At 41.9% G+C, this 20,359-nt stretch overlaps 2 protein-coding genes across 3 annotated transcripts in view; one reads left to right on the top strand and one right to left on the bottom strand.

The window, feature by feature from the left end:
• The window catches only part of cenpe (centromere protein E), a 30,066-nt gene extending 16,434 nt beyond the window's left edge, over positions 1-13,632 (bottom strand). The window contains exons 1-22 of the mRNA XM_079525684.1: positions 13,455-13,632; positions 10,749-10,852; positions 8,646-8,735; positions 8,372-8,493; positions 8,124-8,243; positions 7,948-8,029; positions 7,783-7,850; positions 7,474-7,539; positions 7,319-7,370; positions 7,034-7,121; positions 6,377-6,506; positions 5,685-5,804; positions 4,997-5,149; positions 4,573-4,711; positions 4,377-4,470; positions 3,338-4,247; positions 2,759-2,815; positions 1,941-2,099; positions 1,505-1,567; positions 1,323-1,391; positions 524-655; positions 169-346 (exon numbers count right to left, since the gene is read on the bottom strand). Coding sequence (XP_079381810.1) covers positions 169-346; positions 524-655; positions 1,323-1,391; positions 1,505-1,567; positions 1,941-2,099; positions 2,759-2,815; positions 3,338-4,247; positions 4,377-4,470; positions 4,573-4,711; positions 4,997-5,149; positions 5,685-5,804; positions 6,377-6,506; positions 7,034-7,121; positions 7,319-7,370; positions 7,474-7,539; positions 7,783-7,850; positions 7,948-8,029; positions 8,124-8,243; positions 8,372-8,493; positions 8,646-8,735; positions 10,749-10,852; positions 13,455-13,513 — 3,055 coding nt within the window. The 5' untranslated portion in view covers positions 13,514-13,632. The remainder of the gene's footprint in view (positions 1-168; positions 347-523; positions 656-1,322; positions 1,392-1,504; positions 1,568-1,940; positions 2,100-2,758; positions 2,816-3,337; positions 4,248-4,376; positions 4,471-4,572; positions 4,712-4,996; positions 5,150-5,684; positions 5,805-6,376; positions 6,507-7,033; positions 7,122-7,318; positions 7,371-7,473; positions 7,540-7,782; positions 7,851-7,947; positions 8,030-8,123; positions 8,244-8,371; positions 8,494-8,645; positions 8,736-10,748; positions 10,853-13,454) is intronic.
• A 774-nt stretch (positions 13,633-14,406) lies between these two features.
• Positions 14,407-20,204, top strand: rad51 (RAD51 recombinase). 2 transcript variants are annotated; one of them, XM_079526683.1, is made up of 10 exons: positions 14,407-14,523; positions 15,541-15,621; positions 16,870-17,007; positions 17,481-17,598; positions 17,721-17,812; positions 17,980-18,074; positions 18,207-18,320; positions 18,622-18,751; positions 18,858-18,979; positions 19,413-20,204. In XM_079526683.1, exons 1-10 carry the CDS (start codon positions 14,416-14,418, stop codon positions 19,534-19,536), a joined length of 1,122 nt encoding a protein of 373 aa, XP_079382809.1. In that variant the 5' UTR covers positions 14,407-14,415; the 3' UTR covers positions 19,537-20,204. The 2 variants fall into 2 exon arrangements, with proteins under 2 accessions (XP_079382809.1, XP_079382810.1); XM_079526684.1 differs by having other exon boundaries at positions 14,434-14,527.
• The last annotated feature ends 155 nt before the right edge of the window (positions 20,205-20,359 follow it).

Below are 20,359 nucleotides of genomic sequence, written 5' to 3'. Positions count from 1 at the left end.
GTTGACAAAATCTGTAGGAGTAACAGCAAACTGTTTAAGAAACACAATCCACTTATGGTTGCAGAGTTATAGGCCAAAACATAAGAGGGTTATTATAACCACAAGGTTATTGTACAACCACAACAAGGTTAACACATATGGTGTCTTCCTTGGCAAAATAACACTTACTTTTGGGGACTTTGCCATTCAACAGAGTGGTGAGTTTTGTGTTCTCGTCGAAGGCCATGTTCAGTTCTCTCTGGAGGTCAGCCTGCATCTTCTTGTAGCGTGATTTCTCAGTCTCCACCTGGTGGTGCAGGCCACTGACCCCAGCCTCCATCTTCACATAATTGGCAGTTTGTGCCACCTGGAAAACAGGTTCCACAGGACACTAGTATGGCGAGTCCATGACATACTTGTGTTCAATAATCGCAATTACATCAGCGAAATACAAAAATTAGATCACATATTCCCACGCTGATTATACACATATACAACAATGTCTAAAGTCATAACTAAGTGTGTGTACTGTCTGGTAACTCACATCTCTCTCCTTCAGACTGATATTTTGACTGCGCAGAATGGCCCATTCCTTTTTTGTGTCTCGACCGAGTCCTTCTGCATCATCCAGGGAGCGGCGAAGCCTTGATACCTCCTGCACCAAGTCCTTGTCTTTCTGTGGGGTATTGGCGAGAGGAAGTGGATGTTTGAGGGGTGCATGAACGTTTATTGCATTTGTACAATCCACATCGTTCTAATTCAAAGCCAGCCAAATGATAGATGACACTAGCACACTAGACATTAATTAACACCCATGCAGACCATGACTCAGTTTTTAGCATTCACACTAACCAAACTGAAAATGTATTCTGCTTAAGGATATCACTAAGGATATCACAAAAACTGGTTGCCCAACAGGGCAACCAGACTATAGGAATTGTCACACCATTTCACCTCTCACTTCTTTCTAGAGTAACCCCACAGTTTGACGCACTACTTCAAGTACTTCTTTCTTCTCAGAGAAAGAGCAATATAGTTACAAAACCTTTAGGGGAGGTTCATAATTACAAAATACATTTATAAAAGGATTACCGGTGAATCAGCCACATGGTGGCGCTATAACAGCCCACTTTACGTTTCTCCTTATAACTATTGAACCGTAGGTTGTAGTATTTTTCCCTGGATTCCTTGGGTCATGACGCAACTCCCCATATAGGCCATGGCCATTTGCGTCAGCCGTCAGGATAGATTTTAGTTTATTGTTTACCAGAACTGCATCTTTCTAGTTTAGAGTTGATGCCATGTACATACAGTATACACATGTGCATAAAACCAGAACATACCAGGCTCTGAAGCTCCTCCACCCAATCGCTTTGCTTCTTCAGATCTTCAGACATTAGGCTTAGTTTGGCCTTTAAAGAAATTAAAAGGGTAAACATAAATTAACCCATTTTGAAATTGCATGATTTAATAGACAGCTAAGTGGCAATATGACCCATGTGTCGTTTGTGGAATGAGGACTTGCCTCAAACTCCTGGCATTTGTACTCTGCAGATTCACGGTCCTTCTTCAACGAAGACATTTCCCTCTTAAGAGCACGTAAGTATAGTGAGTGAGCGTCACAGAACATCATTTTATGGCTTGAAATCACATATCATTGACTGGATACATCTTGTCAACCATTTACAAAACGAGCAAAATGTGGAGGAAAGAAACAAATTGATATTATACACGTTTAGTTTCATTTTAAAACATACTGAAGATAGCAGATCTACAAGTTCTCATTGCATCATGATGCAAGCTTATAGATGGGCTTTTTCTTTCGTATGACACCGTTTGACAACACTTTTTCTGCATTCATTCGTTGATGTAGGTTGTCATTATTAAGCTTCTCGGTGAAAAGAAACGGAACAATAGTCAGGATGATAATCGATAGTTGCAGCCCTAATGAAGGGCATTACCTCATGCTCGTCGTTTTCTAGAGAGTTAAACTCTTCCTGGTCTCTCTTTTCAGCAAGCTCCTGGGAAAGTTCCTCCTTTTCCTGCTCAAGCCGCTCAGCCTGCTCTTTGAGGAAGTCTACCTCCTTCTTCATTTGGTTCTTCTCTGCAATAACAGCTTCCTATATAGAAGAAAAATTGTGTGAAAACAGTTCTTGCCAATTTTACAAGGTCCTTGTGGCTTCGTACAGACATATCAGACGAACATGCTCTGTGCTGTCCGTGTTTCATGGCCGCCTCAATGCTTTTCCAATGGAAGTCACGTGGTTTGACCAAACAGTTGTGTGTGATGGGGGGAGGGGGGCAATCAAACACAAGTGTTTGGTCAAACCATGTGACTTCCATTGGAAAAGCATTGGGGCGGCCATGAAACACAGGCAGAGCACAGCACAGTTTATGTGTGTACGAAGCCTCAGTGATAAATAAATTAGATGTGCCCATTTCATGGCGTCTTAATTTTCTAATTAAGTGCATGTCACACACACACATACATGTTTGTTTTTTTGAGTGCTGCAACCACTCCAAGGAACAGCTTTGTCCCTATGAGTCTATGTCCGTTTAGAGTACCAATAGGGGGTTTGCACCACTCGCTTCAGACTGGTCTGAAGCGAGCTGATGTGTTTTTGGGTTGTTATGATGAGCAGGGAAATTATCAAAGTTATTCTGACTATTAAGCAGCATGTAATTAACAGGTGTTGGTTTAACAATCGTAGCAATCCTAGTCAGGAGGAAACATTTTTTGGATGGTTCATTCTAAAGTTGACCAATTACGTTACATTACCTGATTAGAAACCAGGCTGTCAAACAGCTGCATGGTATCATCAGACCGTTTTTGTATCTGAAAGAAAACTGGGTTACTTTGCGTCCAGAGGTTTTATACAGGCAAAGTACTGTTTATGTAAAGCAGGGGTGGGCAACTGGCGGCCGGGGGGCCACATGCGGCCCTCACCTTCACTTAATGTGGCCCTCAGGTTAATGTCAGAATACTGATATAATATTGGTTTCAGCTGTTACAAACATGTAAACATGACCCGCTTTAATTACTTCAGTCTAAATTAGTAGCTCATTGCTCAACACAAGTATAATTAAAGGCATTTGAAATTACATAAAAATTTAATTTTCAGGATTCCAATTAAAAGCAAAAAATAAAGATTTAAATTTGAATATAGCAAAAATAGCCGATCTACAAGCTCAAAACGCGTCGCAGCGCGACGCGTTTTGAGCTTGTAGATCGGCTATTTTTGCTACGACAGTAATATATGGCCCTAGGGAGTGAGTGTGGAAATATAGTGGCCCTCTCCATCGTCAAAGTTGCCCATCCCTGATGTAAAGTGAGGTGATTAAAAAGGGGGAGGCTGACCTCATCAGCTTTACTGGTGGAGTCAGTCCACTCCTGAAGCTGTCTCTCCAGATCGGCGACTCTCAACTCCAACATCACAACAGACTCCAGCTTCTGCTGAGTCTCCACTTTCAGCTGGAGGTTAAACTCTACTGCTGCGTTTTCCGCTGCCGCCATCTTCTCCATGGCACCATGGGTCTGCAGAGCTTCAATCGCCAGTTGGGCGTCCAACTCTTCAACTCTCCTATGGAGTGTTTCAGCCTTTGCCAACGCCTCGGCTTTCTGATCGGTCTCCGCCTTGAGCAGACTCTCCGCTTCCTCCTTCCGGTCGGTCTCCGCCTTGAGCAGACTCTCCGCTTCCTCCTTCCGGTCGGTCTCCGCCTTGAGCAGACTCTCCGCTTCCTCCTTCCGGTCGGTCTCCGCCTTGAGCAGACTCTCCGCTTCCTCCTTCCGGTCGGTCTCCGCCTTGAGCAGACTCTCCGCTTCCTCCTTCCGGTCGGTCTCCGCCTTGAGCAGACTCTCCGCTTCCTCCTTCCGGTCGGTCTCCGCCTTGAGCAGACTCTCCGCTTCCTCCTTCCGGTCGGTCTCCGCCTTGAGCAGACTCTCCGCTTCCTCCTTCCGGTCGGTCTCCGCCTTGAGCAGACTCTCCGCTTCCTCCTTCCGGTCGGTCTCCGCCTTGAGCAGACTCTCCGCTTCCTCCTTCCGGTCGGTCTCCGCCTTGAGCAGACTCTCCGCTTCCTCCTTCCGGTCGGTCTCCGCCTTGAGCAGACTCTCCGCTTCGTCCTTCCGGTCGGTCTCCGCCTTGAGCAGACTCTCCGCTTCCTCCTTCCGGTCGGTCTCCGCCTTGAGCAGACTCTCCGCTTCCTCCTTCCGGTCGGTCTCCGCCTTCAGCCGACTCTCCAGCTCGGACACTTTGTCGGCTATGTGAGGGCTAAAAAACAAAAAGAAAAAAGATAGACCAAAGGTTTTCACGAAAGTCTGGTTAGTGGGGTATTCCATCCCTACAAGTATTTAAACAAAGAGAAAGATTTGTTCTCTACACCTGCAGGGTAAAATTCACCTGTCTCCAAAGCTGGAAAAAGAGTTTCGGTTCATCTCTGGGCAATAAGACGACTCTAAAGGACTTCCCCAACGAGACTCACATTCTTCATCATCTGACAATATAAAAGAAAGCTTAAATTAAATAAAGTGCACCACAACTGTGTCCATTTAGATGAAAATGCTTCATTGTGGAGATTTCCTGCATTCATGCTTACATTCGCCCTGCTCGGACAGTGTACTCATTTTCCGTGTGACAGGCTCTGCAAAACTGAGCTCTGATTGTTTGACGTGTCCATCCGACGGCTCAGTGGGCCTGAGAAGTTTCCCTCCCCATGTGACCCTGCGTTTTCGCATCTATACAGATGACAGTAGAGTATTAATCCATTTGATAAAACAAAATTGTTCCCACAAATTTCCAGATTATAATGCACATTTTGTGAGATGCATCTATAACTAGAAAGGTCGCAATTTTGAAAAATTGCAAAGTGTGGTTTCCGCAGTCGCTTAAATAGGCCCCTCCCACTAACCTAGTGGGAGGGGCACACTAATAAGAGGCATTATGCACATGTAATTTAAAAAAAAACTTAAATACGAGCGTTTCCATGGTCCTCCCGATTTTGGATCTTGTGCCGGTTGTACCTTATTACTGGCGACAAAAGATGTACTGGTGACAAGGAGTCTAGTGAGGTTGCGGATCTTGTCAGTCTGTTCTATGCGGAGCTGTTCCTTCTCCTGTAGGAGTAGAAACAGAGTCTCCTTCTCCGTTGCTGTTGTCTGGGTAACTGATGAAACCTGCCATGGGAGAGAGGTCAATTAATTAGCACGCAGGTAAACACTGCTGTCCGGGTGTGGAACAGCCTACCAGAGCATGTAGTTAATTAAATGACAAACATACAACGGCCTTCAAGCATTAAAGTTCATAGAGATCTCATTCTTCTGACCACCCACAATGACTGTTGAGCTGCAGCAAACTGTACCCTTACATAGCACTTTTTGTAGAATTAGATAGATTTGATACAGACTTATAGCATGTTATGTAGACAGTACTAGAATTGCATTGTATGTAGTCATAGCACATAGGTATAGTATGTATAGTTTCATTATATAGATATTCCATGTTCTTAGTTTACGCATGTTTCATGATAACTACTTTTTACTCTGGATTAAGAGAGTCTGCTAAATGCTGAAATTGTATGATTGGCCAATGGATACCATCTTACTTTGCCATTTGGGGGAAAATTGGGTTGTACAATAAAGTAAAGTAAATAAAAGTAATGATTTTATCATCTATTCAAAACGTCTCCAATCCCAGAAAAAATGTACTTGCCTCATGAAGCCGTCGCTTCAGGTCAACGATCTCATTGCGATACCTCTTCAGCAGGGCCCCATCATCAGAAACTTCTGTGACGTGAGGATCGTTCTTCATGTACTTTGCTGTACTAGCGAACTAGAAAAATAAATAAAAAGTACAGGTGAAGTGAGGCTACAAGAAGAGGGCAACATGCACATCCCCAACCCAAGTTTGGGCAGGTGATGAGCGACGAACAGTGAGTATACACATACGATGCAACTCCTCATACAGAAGTTAGAACACATCAAAATGAATTTGTCACCAAGTCACTAGTATAGAGCGTTGCAGTCCTACCTCCTTCGAGGGCACCGGAAGAGAATTTCCCATTCATTTTCCCATAGAGGTTTCAGAAAGTATTTATTTAAAGACCTTTATTGAGCCTCGAAAAGCCAACTCTGATGACGAATGGCTAAACACAATTTTTTGGGCTGAACAAATAATTAGAAGGGAGTTTCTTTCTAATTATTTGTCCGGCCCAAAACATTGTTTATTGTCAAGGTCATCATCCGTGTTAGCTTTGTCCAAGGCTTTAAATAAACACTTTTTGAAACGTCCATGGAAAAATTAAATTCTCTTCTGGTGCCCTTGTTGTTCTGAAAGGGGGCTGGCGGGGGACTGTGACGCTCTATTGATGACATATCAAAAACACAGTAAAGGATTCCACCCACCTGAAGGGTGCCGAGGGTTTCATCCATTGTTGCAGGAGTGATGGTACAAATGATAACCGTTTTGGCGTTACCCCCCAAGGAGTTTTGCAGGATGCGGGTGAGTTTGCTGTCTCTGTAGTTTGTGAAGCCACTGTGTGGAAAGTGTATAATTTACAGAAACAATTTTCTTTAATTTAATGATAAAAGCCATTAGTAGGGCTGTTATGGAGCTGTCCAAGTATCTGAACATATGTGACCAGATTTTACTGAGGGGCTGCCATCATGCTGCTTTTCACCAGAAGGGGAAAAACCAAATTTATGTTTTATCCAAAATGAGTAAAGCACAGGCAGATGTAGCTAGATGTAATGTTAGTCCACAGAAGCGAACTTTTCAAACTTGTCAACTCGCCATTTACTGAAAGTCATTACTCTACAAGTCATATTCCAAAACTGGTGGGTTAAACCGAACCAATATGTCAATTTAAAAAAAGTCCAATGGCAGCCCCTCAGTCAAATCTGGTCACGTCAGGTCGTATATAAACTTAAAGCACATCACATTGCCTGAAGGGAACAAAGTAAAGGAGGGTATCATGTAAAGGGGAACATTATCGGCCCAAACAGACAAGGAAAGCGTGCCTTCCCCCCACATTAAGAATAAAACATGAGTTGTTTACTCACCGCTGGTTCTCCTCAGACAGCTTCTTGATTACTTGTCCAAGTGTGAAGAGACTTTTATTGATGTTACACCCCTCCTTGAAGCGCGCACCTAAGAAATCAAATTATGCTCGTTTGACCAGGCTGAATTACAAAACAGAGGCCATAAACTGCATCAATCCCATCTCAGGTCATAAGTAGAATAATAAACTGGCAGGGAGTTAGAACCTCTCCCCAAAACCCTGCAATGTTTGGAAAATATATATATATATATATATTAATTAGTAAAACGCTTCCCCTCAACTTTACCTTCTGCACCAGTTTGACTTGCCCTTTCTGAACCAGCCAGGTCAACCAAATTCTAGAAGGGGACAAAATAAATAAAACTGTATCTAGGAGCCAAAGATGATTTAGTCATTAAATAAAGACGCAACAGATCTGTTGTTCCATCCAGGCTTGCTTACCAGGTGAGACACGGTAATGGCTCCATCAGCATTTTCACCATCACCATCTTCTCGGCTCTCCAAAATCTGAGGTAAAGCAAGACTTTACTAAAGCAAGACTTTACTAATGCACGCAACGGAGTCCATTATGTTATATTGCATGATGCATATAATTATTACGTTGCATATATCAATGTTATGCTTTTGATGCAAGATTTTCACATTTGAATTTAATGTACATTTATATTTTTTACATTTAAAGATGCAGTCAGATTTTTTAATTTGTTAGGAAATCTTTAGTTTTAATGCCCCAGGCACAATTTGGCTTACCATGCGGAAAATGGTGTGTGACCGACTGCTCCGCTGGTTCATTTTTGTCTTTTCATAATGCCGGTTTTCTGCACAGATGAGTTGAGTAAAACACAAAAGTTAAATTCTGTTTCAACAGCTGTGCAAAGAATAGTCTTTACTTTTGTTATTAATAAGACCTCTCACTTTCTCCTTTCCTAATCCAGTCCAGGGCTTGAGCAGGGTTTATCACTAGTTCCTCAGTCAGATCAGCCACATACACGGTTTTCTGTCAAGACAATGGATTTGCGAATACACAAGTTAACACAACACAAAGCATATCTCTTTGCAAACAAAAGCTAAAACGAATCTATGCCACTTACATGGGAGTCCTCACGGACTTCCAACGGCTTTCTCTTCCAGTTATCGACCAGCAAATCAGCTACGGTCTCATTATAGATCTCCATATAAGATACCCTGAGAAGGAACTCCTTCTTAGGGTACTACAATGAAAAGAGAAAGTGAGAAACCATTCATTTTTGATTAACATCAATGAGGTTTGCACCAGTGTGTACCAATAACAACCCAAGATTAGAACACCATTTCTAATATTATATGAAAGACTTTTCACCTTGATCTTGATCGTCTGGAAGACATCTTCCATGGCCAGGGGTATCACTCCTGGTGTACCTTCACTGCCCATCATGGTAAATGTCTTGCCAGACGAGGTCTGCCCATACGCAAATATGGTTCCTAGTGATGTGGATAGAAAAATATAAGCATTATATGATATTATATACTTTTTGTAAGTGGGTTCTAGGTTGGGGCTAACTTGGGGGTTAAACAACAAACAGTGTAGGGTTTTATGAGGCAGGTCTCAATATGCCTTTCCCCCCCACACATACCATTGTATCCTTGAACCGCAGATGCAACCAGAGGCATTGCTATATCGTGATAGAGCTTAGCAGTTGTTTCTTTAGCTCCAAACACACGATCTGTTGAATACATCAGAGAAGTTAGTCAGACAAACACTTGATTACTTATTATAATACAACTATGGCTATTCAATTAGAATCATTGCCATTTGCCTTTGGAACTCTTGCAATACAGTTTAAAATATAGCTAAAATACAAGTTATATAGCGCTAGATCAAAAAGGATAAAAGGTTAAGCAGTCGTTTGTTTATTCCACACTTTTACTACTAGGGATTAAGAGAAATCATGATGCTAGATTTAGATATATACAGAGTGATCACACAGAAGACTGCTAGACTAGACACTGCTGCCGGTTCCCCAACAGATTGCTAGACTAGACACTGCTGCCGGTTCCCCAACAGATTGCTAGACTAGACACTGCTGCCGGTTCCCCAACAGATTGCTAGACTAGACACTGCTGCCGGTTCCCCAACAGATTGCTAGACTAGGCACTGCTGCCGGTTCCCCAACAGATTGCTAGACTAGACACTGCTGCCGGTTCCCCAACAGATTGCTAGACTAGACACTGCTGCCGGTTCCCCAACAGATTGCTAGACTAGGCACTGCTGCCGGTTCCCCAACAGATTGCTAGACTAGACACTGCTGCCGGTTCCCCAACAGATTGCTAGACTAGACACTGCTGCCGGTTCCCCAACAGATTGCTAGACTAGACACTGCTGCCGGTTCCCCAACAGGGATTTCCTTTGGGATAATAAAGCAGTTTCTACAAATGGGTGAACAAATAAAATGCCATAATAAATTCAAGGCAAGCAGACATTTAATTTATTTATTCCGAACATGTTAAAATATAAACAATAAGAGACAAATTAAAGATTAAAAACAAAAAAAGAAGCATCCCAAAAAAAAAGAATAGTGATCTTTCATAATCCTTAACTTATATTTATGTTCGATAAAGGAGTAGGAAGAAGTTTATTGAAAACTTATCAAGTCCTACCCCTTCTTTGTGTAATACATCAACTTATCAAAATTATATTCTTGTTGATTTTTTTTTTCTTCTTTGTTTACACAGTATTAATAACAATGTAAATACAAAAAAATTAAATAAAAACAATCAAGTCTATATAAGATCATTCAACTAAATATATAATTACAATGAATAATAATAATTATGGTAATAACTAACATTGACGTCTACTTTGGAATTCCTACCAAAAAGCACAGGCTTTTGGTTCATGAAGTAACAAATGGTAAAGGGTGCATTTATATGGCACACACACAGTCAGTCACACACACAGACACAGACAGACACAGTCAGTCACACACACACACAGACTCAGTCACACACAGACTCAGTCACACACACAGACTCAGTCACACAGACTCAGTCACACACACACACACACACAGACACAGACTCAGTCACACAGACTCAGACACACAGACTCAGTCACACACACACACACACACACACACACACACACACACACCCCGATGGCGGCGGAAACCATGCAAGGCACCAACCAGCACATCAGGAGCAATTAGGGGTTCAGCTTGCTCAAGGACACTTGACACCCGGGTTCGAACTGGCAACCTTGCGGTTACCATCCAGCCACATTAACCCTGAGCCACCACCGCCACAAACTAAGTTGTGGTAGCAGGGCCAGGGAGGAATGCTGGAAACAGGCACTTTGGGGGGATTAAATGCTTTAAAAGTCTGGATGGGTATAAGTTTCAGAACGCTGACATTTAATACTACATCAGACTGACTTAAAACATAATGGTAAGTTGGTAACATGCAGCTGAGCATATCCTTAGCTCTGGTCCATAGCTCTAATGCCACCACACTTATAAAATGCACGCTGTCCAGAATGGGATTTTTCTCTCACCGGAAGAAAAATACTTTTAGTTACTCCGCTGCACTGCACAGATATTGAAAATATATTGACGTGTAGCATAGCTGAGTCTAATGCAAAGGAATTAGAGCTGTGTATGGACCAGAGCTAGCATATCTTCTACCTTGGCTCTGCTTAATTTGACAATGCACAGTATAGGTATAGGTTAGTTAAAACATACCAAAGTTAAAACACTTTGTCACATCAACGCAGTGCTGCACGGATTTCTCGTCAGTCTTCCAATACAGCACCGGCTTGGTGCCTTCTTTAGCTGTTGCCTCTTCCCTGGTGAAACATAGCAGAAACGATATTTCAGAATGCAACAAAATATCAGCCATTTGGAAATAGCAATCTAATTTACAAGCTCACAACACATGCAAAATGTGACACAATTTGAATAACTTCTTGTGTGGGGCCAGTCTTGCACTAAATATTTAATAAGTACATTTCCCCATTCACTTGTCCGGACACAAAACTCAAAAGTCACTTGTCCAGAGCACGAGCAAACACAAATTAATTTTAAATCAACTAACTGTAAGTTAGTTGATTTATATGTGAATAAATGTTTGAATTAGGGCTGTCAAATTATGACACATTTTAATCAGATTAATCACAGCTTCAAAATGAATTAACCACCATTAGAACCATGTCCAAAATATGCCATGTTCTTCTGTATATATTCTTGTGGGAATGGTAAGATAAATGTCAGAAGGCGGATATACATTTAACATGCGTATGCATGTATATTTGTATTCTTTATAACAAATCCAGTGTGGTAGGATGGTGTCTGTCTCTCACCCTTATCCCATTTTGAGCGGGAACCCCTCTTGGTGTTAGCATTATGTTAAGCTTTAGCTATTGAAAAATAGCAGATCTACAAGCTCGTAGCGTGCCACTCGGTGGCGCGCTATGAGCTTGTAGATCTGCTATTTTTGAAAAATCGAACGACTGACATAGAAACATAGCTTTTTCAGAAAACTGTCAGGATGTAGAAGACAGAATCTGATCTCAGTTCAAAATGGGTTAAACCAACATATATTGGTTATTGCCATGCAGATAGGGCTAGATAGTGTAGAGTCAATAGAATGTATGGGGCGGGGCATCCAAGCATGGATCATCTAATTGATTTCACAAATTAATTATCTCAGTTAATAGCCCTAGAATGTCTGATCTTACATAAATTTAATCATATATTCCAAATACAGTCATAGATCGGTCCTATCCTCGCAAGGTTAGCAGACTGACCGTCATATTCAATTTAAGTTCTGGCAGAAAACGTGTATTTAGTAAAATATCTCCACTTTTCCACAAGCTGCATACGGATGACATTCTCTCCCGCGAGGGAGGGCCTGGAATGAGTGCAGGACTGAACACATCAAAATTTCCTTTAGGAGTATGGGGCACACAAAATAGGTGGTGTGATCAATTACCCCACCCCAACACACCTGCCAATTGTGTGCCCCATACGTTTGTGCTTCCCAAACATTGACTGTTCCCAAAGGAAGTTCCTATTTTCAGTCCAGCTTTTCCTTGTGGAAAAGTGGTGATAGTTTACTTAACACACATTTTCTGCCAGAACTTTCAAATGGATATGAAACTAGACAATGATATCGGACTCCAAGTCTTATGAATTAATTATTGGGCGAGTACACATGCAGTGCTACAAGTTTAATGCATAGGTGGTCAGTCTGCTAAGCGTGCGTGGATAGGACAGATCTATGGCTGTGCATTTGAAATACATGTAATGTATGAAGGATCGCAGACATTAGGGCTATTAACAATATTGGAATGGTGATTAGGAATGCCAGACAATAGTGTTGGCTGCTAGGAGTGTCACAGAAAAAGTGAAACCAAGAGTCACTTGTCCAACGGACAAGTAAAAATGTAATGCACTTGTCCGGAAAGATGTATTACTTGTCCCGGACAAGCGGACAAGCCTTAATGTCAAGCCCTGCACATGCATTTGGAGATCCTAGTCTGACATGTTTGGCAACGGTTGAACCACTGTTCTCAGGACAGTCTAGCATTTAGACAGCATTCCGAGTTGGGCTACACCCACACTTCCTTCCCAACACTTCTACATCTACCTAAATAGGTCCTTATTGATTAAAAGGTCCATTTGTCTTTTATTGTATACATCACGTTCTGTCAAGTAATGTTAGAGTGATATCTAGCCTAAGATTTAGACTTTACGTCAGAATCGAAAAATACATCTAAGAGTCTAAATATTAGGCTAAGTGATATATGGTTCACATCACGCTCGTATGTCAGTCAAGTTTCAGGGTAGCTCCTTTGGGAACCCTACGTTAAAGTTTCTGACATTTTGATACGGGGTAGGGGTCCAAGGAGCTCAACCCGGGGGGTCCGGAGACGGGCTAGTTTCAGGGCTAAGACAAGTGTAGCCCAACATTTAGACTCGTAGAGTTTAAACTCTATACATACATACCACAATGGAAACTAGTCGCTGCAGGATCATTTTAGCTCATATGTCCGACCTTTCTGACATTTTGATGACTTTATGTCCAAAGGAGCTCAACCCGGGGGGTCCGGAGACGGGCTAATGTCCGACCGTACATCGTGCTGTCACACTGCAGTCTAAATAAATATTTAATCAAGAGTTCAAGACTTTTGGTCAGTTTACTGAACCAACGTGGAGGAGTCTTGAATAAAGGCTAATGCTAGCATGCTAGCCACTAGCTAACTTGACCATCAAATAAACTTACAATAATCACTTTGGCACAGTTTAAGTTGTTGTGTGAAAAGTAAAAGGTGTACTTTACTACTTAATAGTTCCCATTAAACGCTGAAAGCAGCTAGCGCTGGCAATACTTTAAGAGTTGTTATAGTGTACAGTTAGTCGGTTTGTTAATGTTGGTTAAAAACGTACCTTTCAATGAGAGGACGGACACGGATGCAGACCTTTACAGCCGATTCCTCCGCCATCATAAACAGATTAACAGTTGCTATATATAATCTGAAATAATAAACGGAGGTACGGACAGTGGGCTACGGAGCGGAGGAGTCTGAGGAGATGTTGTTACAAGATGAACAACAAACTCTCGAAGACGCTGCTGCTAACACAAAACACAGGCGGCGGCTTGTCTGTTTTAAATCATGCGCTGTGTGCTCTGATTGGCTGCTGATGCATCAGTGACGCGTTGCCAGCTTGAGAGAGAAATAAGCAACAAGACCAAAATAAGGGGCGGGGGGGTGTGACATATTCTTTTGACACATTTTGTTGAAATGTTTATTTCACAGTATGTAGAATTTGTCTACTTGACCTTTGTACTGTAATTCTCCAATCTGTTAATACATCTTTCAATCAATCAGAGTACATACATTTTGATACAAATAGGCTACTTTTGTACTTTTACTCAAGTACATTTTGAATTCCACACTTTTCTACATTTGCAGTATTGATACTTTTACTTAAGTAAAACCACTGCTGCACTGTACGTGGACCCAAGGGGGCAGGCAGGCTTTCCAACGTTGAAGCTCTGGGTCCTAGTGGTAGGAGGAGGGACTACAGGCGGACCCGTGGATTCATGACCGGGAAACCCTGTGCAGCTGGGCTTTAACGTTGAGCGCTCGGTTGCCCTACGTCACTCAGGACCTCAAAGTTGAGGTCCTGGGAGGGACTTCCGGCAGTCTTCCGGGTGCTTCAAAACGCCACTGAGCAACTTCCACTGACATGAATAGCTGGGGGGGCGGAGCTTCGCGCCAAATTATATATATACTCTATGCGTGGACCCTGCTGCGGGGGGGGGACGTGGACGGAGCGCAACCAATCAAAAAGACGGGCAAGGGGATTGCGTCATTACGTTCTCGATCAACAAAGACGACGCGGAATGCACCATAAACTGGTTGCCAACTGCCGTAAAACAACAAAAAGAAGAAGAAGAAGACGAAGCGGGCGGGAGTTTTGTTTTCGCTCTCGCACCGTGAAGAAGATAGAAGTAGGTAAATACATAGTTGTATTTAATGTGTATTTAAATCCGCTGTATGTGTGCATGTCTTCCCCCATGTTGTCTTGGTTATGACGTAGTAGTGCCACGGCACGTAGTGTCCGTTGCAAGTTGCAACAACGTCTTTACTCTTTGATCACACAGCTTGTTTTTTCCAGAATGCTAATGACAACAGTGATGCTAAACTACTAGCTTACTGACTCAGTGGAATGTTGCTTTCAGTTCAATACATGATATGATACTTACATACTATTACACTATATGTAATGACATAAGAGACGGTCACGGCCACAGCTAGCCCGTCTCCGGACCCCCCGGGTTGAGCTCCTTTGGACCCCAAAAGTCATCAAAATGTCAGAAACTTTAACGTAGGGTTCCGAAAGGAGCTAAGTTAACAGCCTTTGTATTGAGTTTGTGCTTGAAATGTACTGTAATTCTGCAAACTGTTAATACATTTTTCAATCAAAATCAATCAATCAAAAGTATGTATGATACAGCCCCTCCGTTTGAACTCTTGCAAAAACGTCCATTAGGCTATACACTAGTGCATGTCTGAAAAAAGTGGCTTGTTACAGACTGTAGCTCTGGTCCGTAGTACACCAAATCACCCTCACCAACTCGCAACACATCGCAATGTGACACATTATGATCTTACAGACCTGCGATGTTTGCAGAATGATAACTCCAGAATATGGACCCTAGTGTTTACGTGGTTAATTTAGCAGAGGCTGACATGAATTCTAATGAGCTTGTGTAACCACCAGAGTAATCTAGTAAGAGAGTAATGACACTCCCGTTGACTCTCATTGTAACAATGGAATGCGGAAGTGCTCATTCTATCTCAATGGAATAGTTACAGCCATAGGAGCAATGTTTGGAACTATCGCCCATAGGCACCTGCTTTGCGGCGAGATCAAAGCGTGTCACCACTCTCTTACTACATTACTCTGGTAACCACCATCTCTGACTTATTTATGGAACCTGATGTGTTCCTTACTTTCTTCTCAGACCATGGCGATGTTAAGCGAGGCCAGGGTTGAGGCAGAAGAGGAGGAGCACTTTGGACCACAGCCTCTGAGCAGACTGGAGGTATTGCCATTTCCATTGCCTCCTATTTACCATATTTGATGACATATAGTTTTTAAAACTCCTCCTCGTGGGGGATGAAGCTTCTTGTTGCATATATCACGTTCGGCATCCTGGCTACTGTGGTTATTTATGCAGGTGGTTGTGAAAACAGAAGTATGACCTGTATCTAACTATCTATCCACATATTCAAATGTGAGGCTGAAAGAATAACATTATAACCCTCAGTGTCATCTTAATCTCATGTACGCTGATATTCCTTTTGCACCTTAATGTCTATTATGTACAGTATATACCTGGTGCTGTCTTTATGCACCTTTTATATCCAGTCTAACCTCATGTACATACTGTACCGGATGGACATGGAATACCAAACGACTCGCCTCTTTACCAACTTGCCCCCGTGAAATGTTTTTATGTAGTTAACAGTTAATTTAGTATTTCCCTCCCTTTCAGAAATCTGAAATTATCTTGTATATTTGATTGTATAGTAGTTGATCTCTATACTTAAGAAAGAATAACATGACACACAGATACAGTGACGGCTTAATTAAGTTAATTTAGGACTTTCTAGCAGTTAATTTCGTTTTTTAAACATTTCTTCCATGTAGCCCATGTTTTGTAATGGCATCATCATGCTATTATGATATACAGAGTGAACTTAACAATGATAAATTAATATGATAATACCTTTTTTATATAATCACCAACATGAATTATGTTTGTTATTTACAGATAGGTAGAGTAGTGGGGCGAGATGGAAAAGGGGCGACCGTACCTGTTACCTGGATATTCTATGTGTATACTGAATGTAATTTAGTTACCTTTTGTTAGATTTTTTTTCCCCCTTTAGCTTCCCCTCTTATTTTCTTTCTCTTTCTGGAAATTGGTGTGAATCCAGGGCACCGTTTTTATTGTATAGCATTCAGTCATTCTCTCCACCCTTCTTTTTGAGTGGTGTAAACCACTCCTACAACTGGCTTTTTTGTGCAGAAAAAATTAGCATGGTTGCTATGTTCACCCTGTTCACCCGGGTGTGATTTCATACTCCTACAACTGGCTTTGTTAGTCTGTGCAGAAAAAATGAGCATGGTTGCTATGTTCACCCTGTTCACCCGGGTGTGATTTAATTACGTCAGACATGATTTCATTACGTCAGACAGTCTATATAAGACCTTACACCACTCAGTTCACACGGGTGTGATTTTTAGTACAGTATGTCACTCATTTGAAATGTCTTTTTTCACACAGCAATATGGCGTCAGTGCCAGTGACATCAAGAAGCTGGGGGAAGCAGGCTTTCACACAATTGAGGCAGTGGCGTACACCCCTAAAAAAGAACTGCTCAACATTAAAGGCATCAGCGAGGCCAAAGCGGACAAAATTTTGGTTGGTGATCATCATCACATACTGAATGCTTCTCAGTAAATTGTTGGTTGTTAGTTTGGATTATACTGACAGAATATACGTTATTTATCTCTGGTTGTCAGGTGGTAACAGTAAAATGATTAATGAGTAGGAAAATTACTATGCTTTTGACTGCTGGGTAAATAATATTTAAAGATTAGGTTTTAATGGTTTAGATCACTAGATCATCATAATTTTGTAGTTTTACATAATTTTACCATCATTTCATGGTCCACATTAATTGCATACATTTAATTGACATATGAATCATAAGACGATAATCATTGGTTGCTGTCCTACTGTTGGTGGTTAGACCTGGTGAATGCAGTTATCTAGTAGGACAGAAACTAACTAGTAGGACAGAAACTCAACGGTCCCTGTGGAGGGCTTAAGCAATGCAGCTTAACAGACTGTGAGGTCAAATAAACATTCTGTCACATCTATTTATTTTACAGGCTGAGGCTGCTAAACAAGTACCAATGGGTTTTACCACAGCAACAGAGTTCCATCAGAGGAGAGCAGAAATCATCCAGATCTCCACAGGCTCCAAAGAACTGGACAAGCTACTGCAAGGTCTGTACTCTTTTACACAGAGAAGTGGGTAGTCTGTCTACCCCCTAAACTATTTCTATGAGTAGGAAAAAAAATAAAACTATTTCATGATTATGCGTTTTCTCTGTCACTTTTAACTCAAGGGGGCATTGAGACGGGCTCCATCACAGAGATGTTTGGGGAGTTCAGGACGGGGAAAACCCAGCTGTGCCACACCCTCGCCGTCACCTGTCAGGTCAGCTACTTCAACTTCACTTAATTTGTCTCATCACAAGTTTAAAGGTGATATATACAGGGATTAGTGGTTTTGGTTTGTTACTGTTGTTTTAGTGAACCCTGACTCTTAACAGTAAATGTTGGAAGATAACATTGATTAATTTCCAATCTGTCTCCTCTCCACAGTTGCCTATTGATCAGGGTGGTGGAGAAGGTAAAGCCATGTACATTGACACAGAGGGGACCTTTAGACCTGAGAGACTTCTGGCTGTGGCAGAGAGGTGAGTCTCCTTTTCCCTATTCTGCCCCTCAGAAGTCGGGATGAAATCATCATGTAACAAATGGCACAAATGATTGCTAGCGCTATGTAACATTGGTTAAGATCAGTAGACTTATTTTCCATTCATCAACAGGTATGGGCTGGTAGGCAGTGATGTTCTGGACAACGTGGCGTATGCCAGAGCCTTCAACACAGACCACCAGACACAGCTGCTGTACCAAGCCTCTGCCATGATGGCTGAATCCAGGTCAGTCTCACAGCCCGTTTGAGTGGGTCATTTACCATCACCCACCAGGCAAATTCTGGTAGTTTGACAGGGCGAGGTATGTTTATATACTCTTTATATACTCTATTAGCTTACATCCACCTACAGTACCTCAGATGGATGTCTTGCTTGAAATATACAGTACATTGAATATAAATGGTATGGTACCGGTACATAGTACTGACATCAGCACCTTACGTTACGTTTAGACGGAACAGAATATACACTACTGACTACATGATTGTAGGCTCAAACACAATGTGCTCTCGCTCTGTGGTCATAGGTATGCTCTGCTGATAGTGGACAGTGCTATGGCGTTGTACAGAACAGACTACACTGGCAGAGGAGAGCTGGCGGCGAGGCAGTGTCATCTGGGCCGCTTTCTACGGATGCTGCTCAGGCTCGCAGACGAGGTAAGTGACTGAATCTCAACGGTGATAACATTATTTTAAGAGCGAGTTGTTTTTTATGAGGGGTCTCCTAATGCATTCCTTTCTTCTCTTACCTACAACATGTCAGTTTGGCGTTGCTGTAGTGATCACCAATCAGGTTGTGGCCCAGGTGGATGGGGCGGCCATGTTCTCTGCAGATCCAAAGAAACCGATCGGGGGCAACATTATGGCACACGCCTCAACCACAAGGTGAGTCACCTCTGTTGGATTGGTAATGTCTAGTGACTGTTAAGTCTTTGACTGACTGCATGGCAAATGGATTGTTTAATCCATTACACTGAATCAAGGGTTTATTTGTCCTATTTGATTAGTGGGCCACCAGTTTAACACCCCTGCTAACCTTGTAAATTCCGGCCTTGGGTGGTAAGGGGATGGGCGAAAGGCAAACTCCATATTGGCCGAACATGAACGTGTGAGAACCATACATTGTAGTGACACATTTTATGTAAAGTGAAAAAGTTTTGAATGATCACATTAATTAACTGTGATTAACTAATCTTACAGTATATTAAGAAACCCTTTGCATTCACCTTTTCAATGCATCTAATCATCTTTATTACAAACCATTGTTTCCTGAGAGCTTAAGACTTAAAATCATGTTTAAAAACTTTACTCATTTCAGACTGTACTTGAGGAAGGGCAGAGGAGAGACGAGAATCTGCAAAATCTACGACTCGCCGTGCCTCCCCGAGTCTGAAGCCATGTTTGCCATCAACGCGGATGGAGTTGGAGACGCCAAGGACTGAGAAGGCTCCGTGCCGGGAAGCAAGCGAGCCGGTCGTTGGCCAACACCGTGCTCACATTTCCTGTCGCTTGAACTACTGTTATAAAAGTGTGACATGCTCACACAAGCAATGCTCTAACATAATGGCCGAGAGACATGGGAGGATGAAGGCCATGACACTTGAGTTGTATCCGATTTTGTGGTTTGAGTAACACAACTAATCCAGCCACAAGAAAGGGAGTGAAGATAAAGCCATTTGGCTTGGAGCACAGCAATGGGACGTTGCAGTTGTGCTGTGTGCTTAACTGCACGCAGTCACTCAAAGTGGTTGGAAGATTATTTTATTTTATAAATGTGATAACTTTAAAGATGACATTTTCCCTTTGATATTTTTGCTGTACCTCTTTAACCCTAGCAATTCCTATTCTGGGGAAATAGGAATGCTAGGGGATTAGCATATCCATAAATTCACAACACGTTAAATGTGATGAACTTGTACATCTGTTATTTTCAGTAAAGAATGTGTAGAAAGAAAATCAAGAACAGGTGACCCTAGTCAAATTGACTTGGTAATAGAACTTTAAAGATTAACTTTGTTTTTTCCCTTTGTTTCTATTTTAGGCCCCCCTCCCACTTTGTGCATATTGGCAATGTATAATACTAAGTAATAAATCTGTTTTATTAGGGTAATTAATTGCTTTTTTGAATGCCACGTAACAAGACTTCACACACATCTTTATTGATGCTTTTCATGTCAGTTTTAAGAGTTCACTGCAATGCTCATGATAGACTTAAGGAACCCTAGAAATAAGGAATGATTTAAAAGAAAAACAATTTTAAAGCAT

Source organism: Electrona antarctica (assembly GCF_951216825.1).
Source record: "Electrona antarctica genome assembly, chromosome: 17".
Classification (NCBI taxonomy): domain Eukaryota; kingdom Metazoa; phylum Chordata; class Actinopteri; order Myctophiformes; family Myctophidae; genus Electrona; species Electrona antarctica.
The sequence above is the reverse complement of the archived record's forward strand: the minus strand, read 5'-3'. Positions and strand labels throughout refer to the sequence as shown.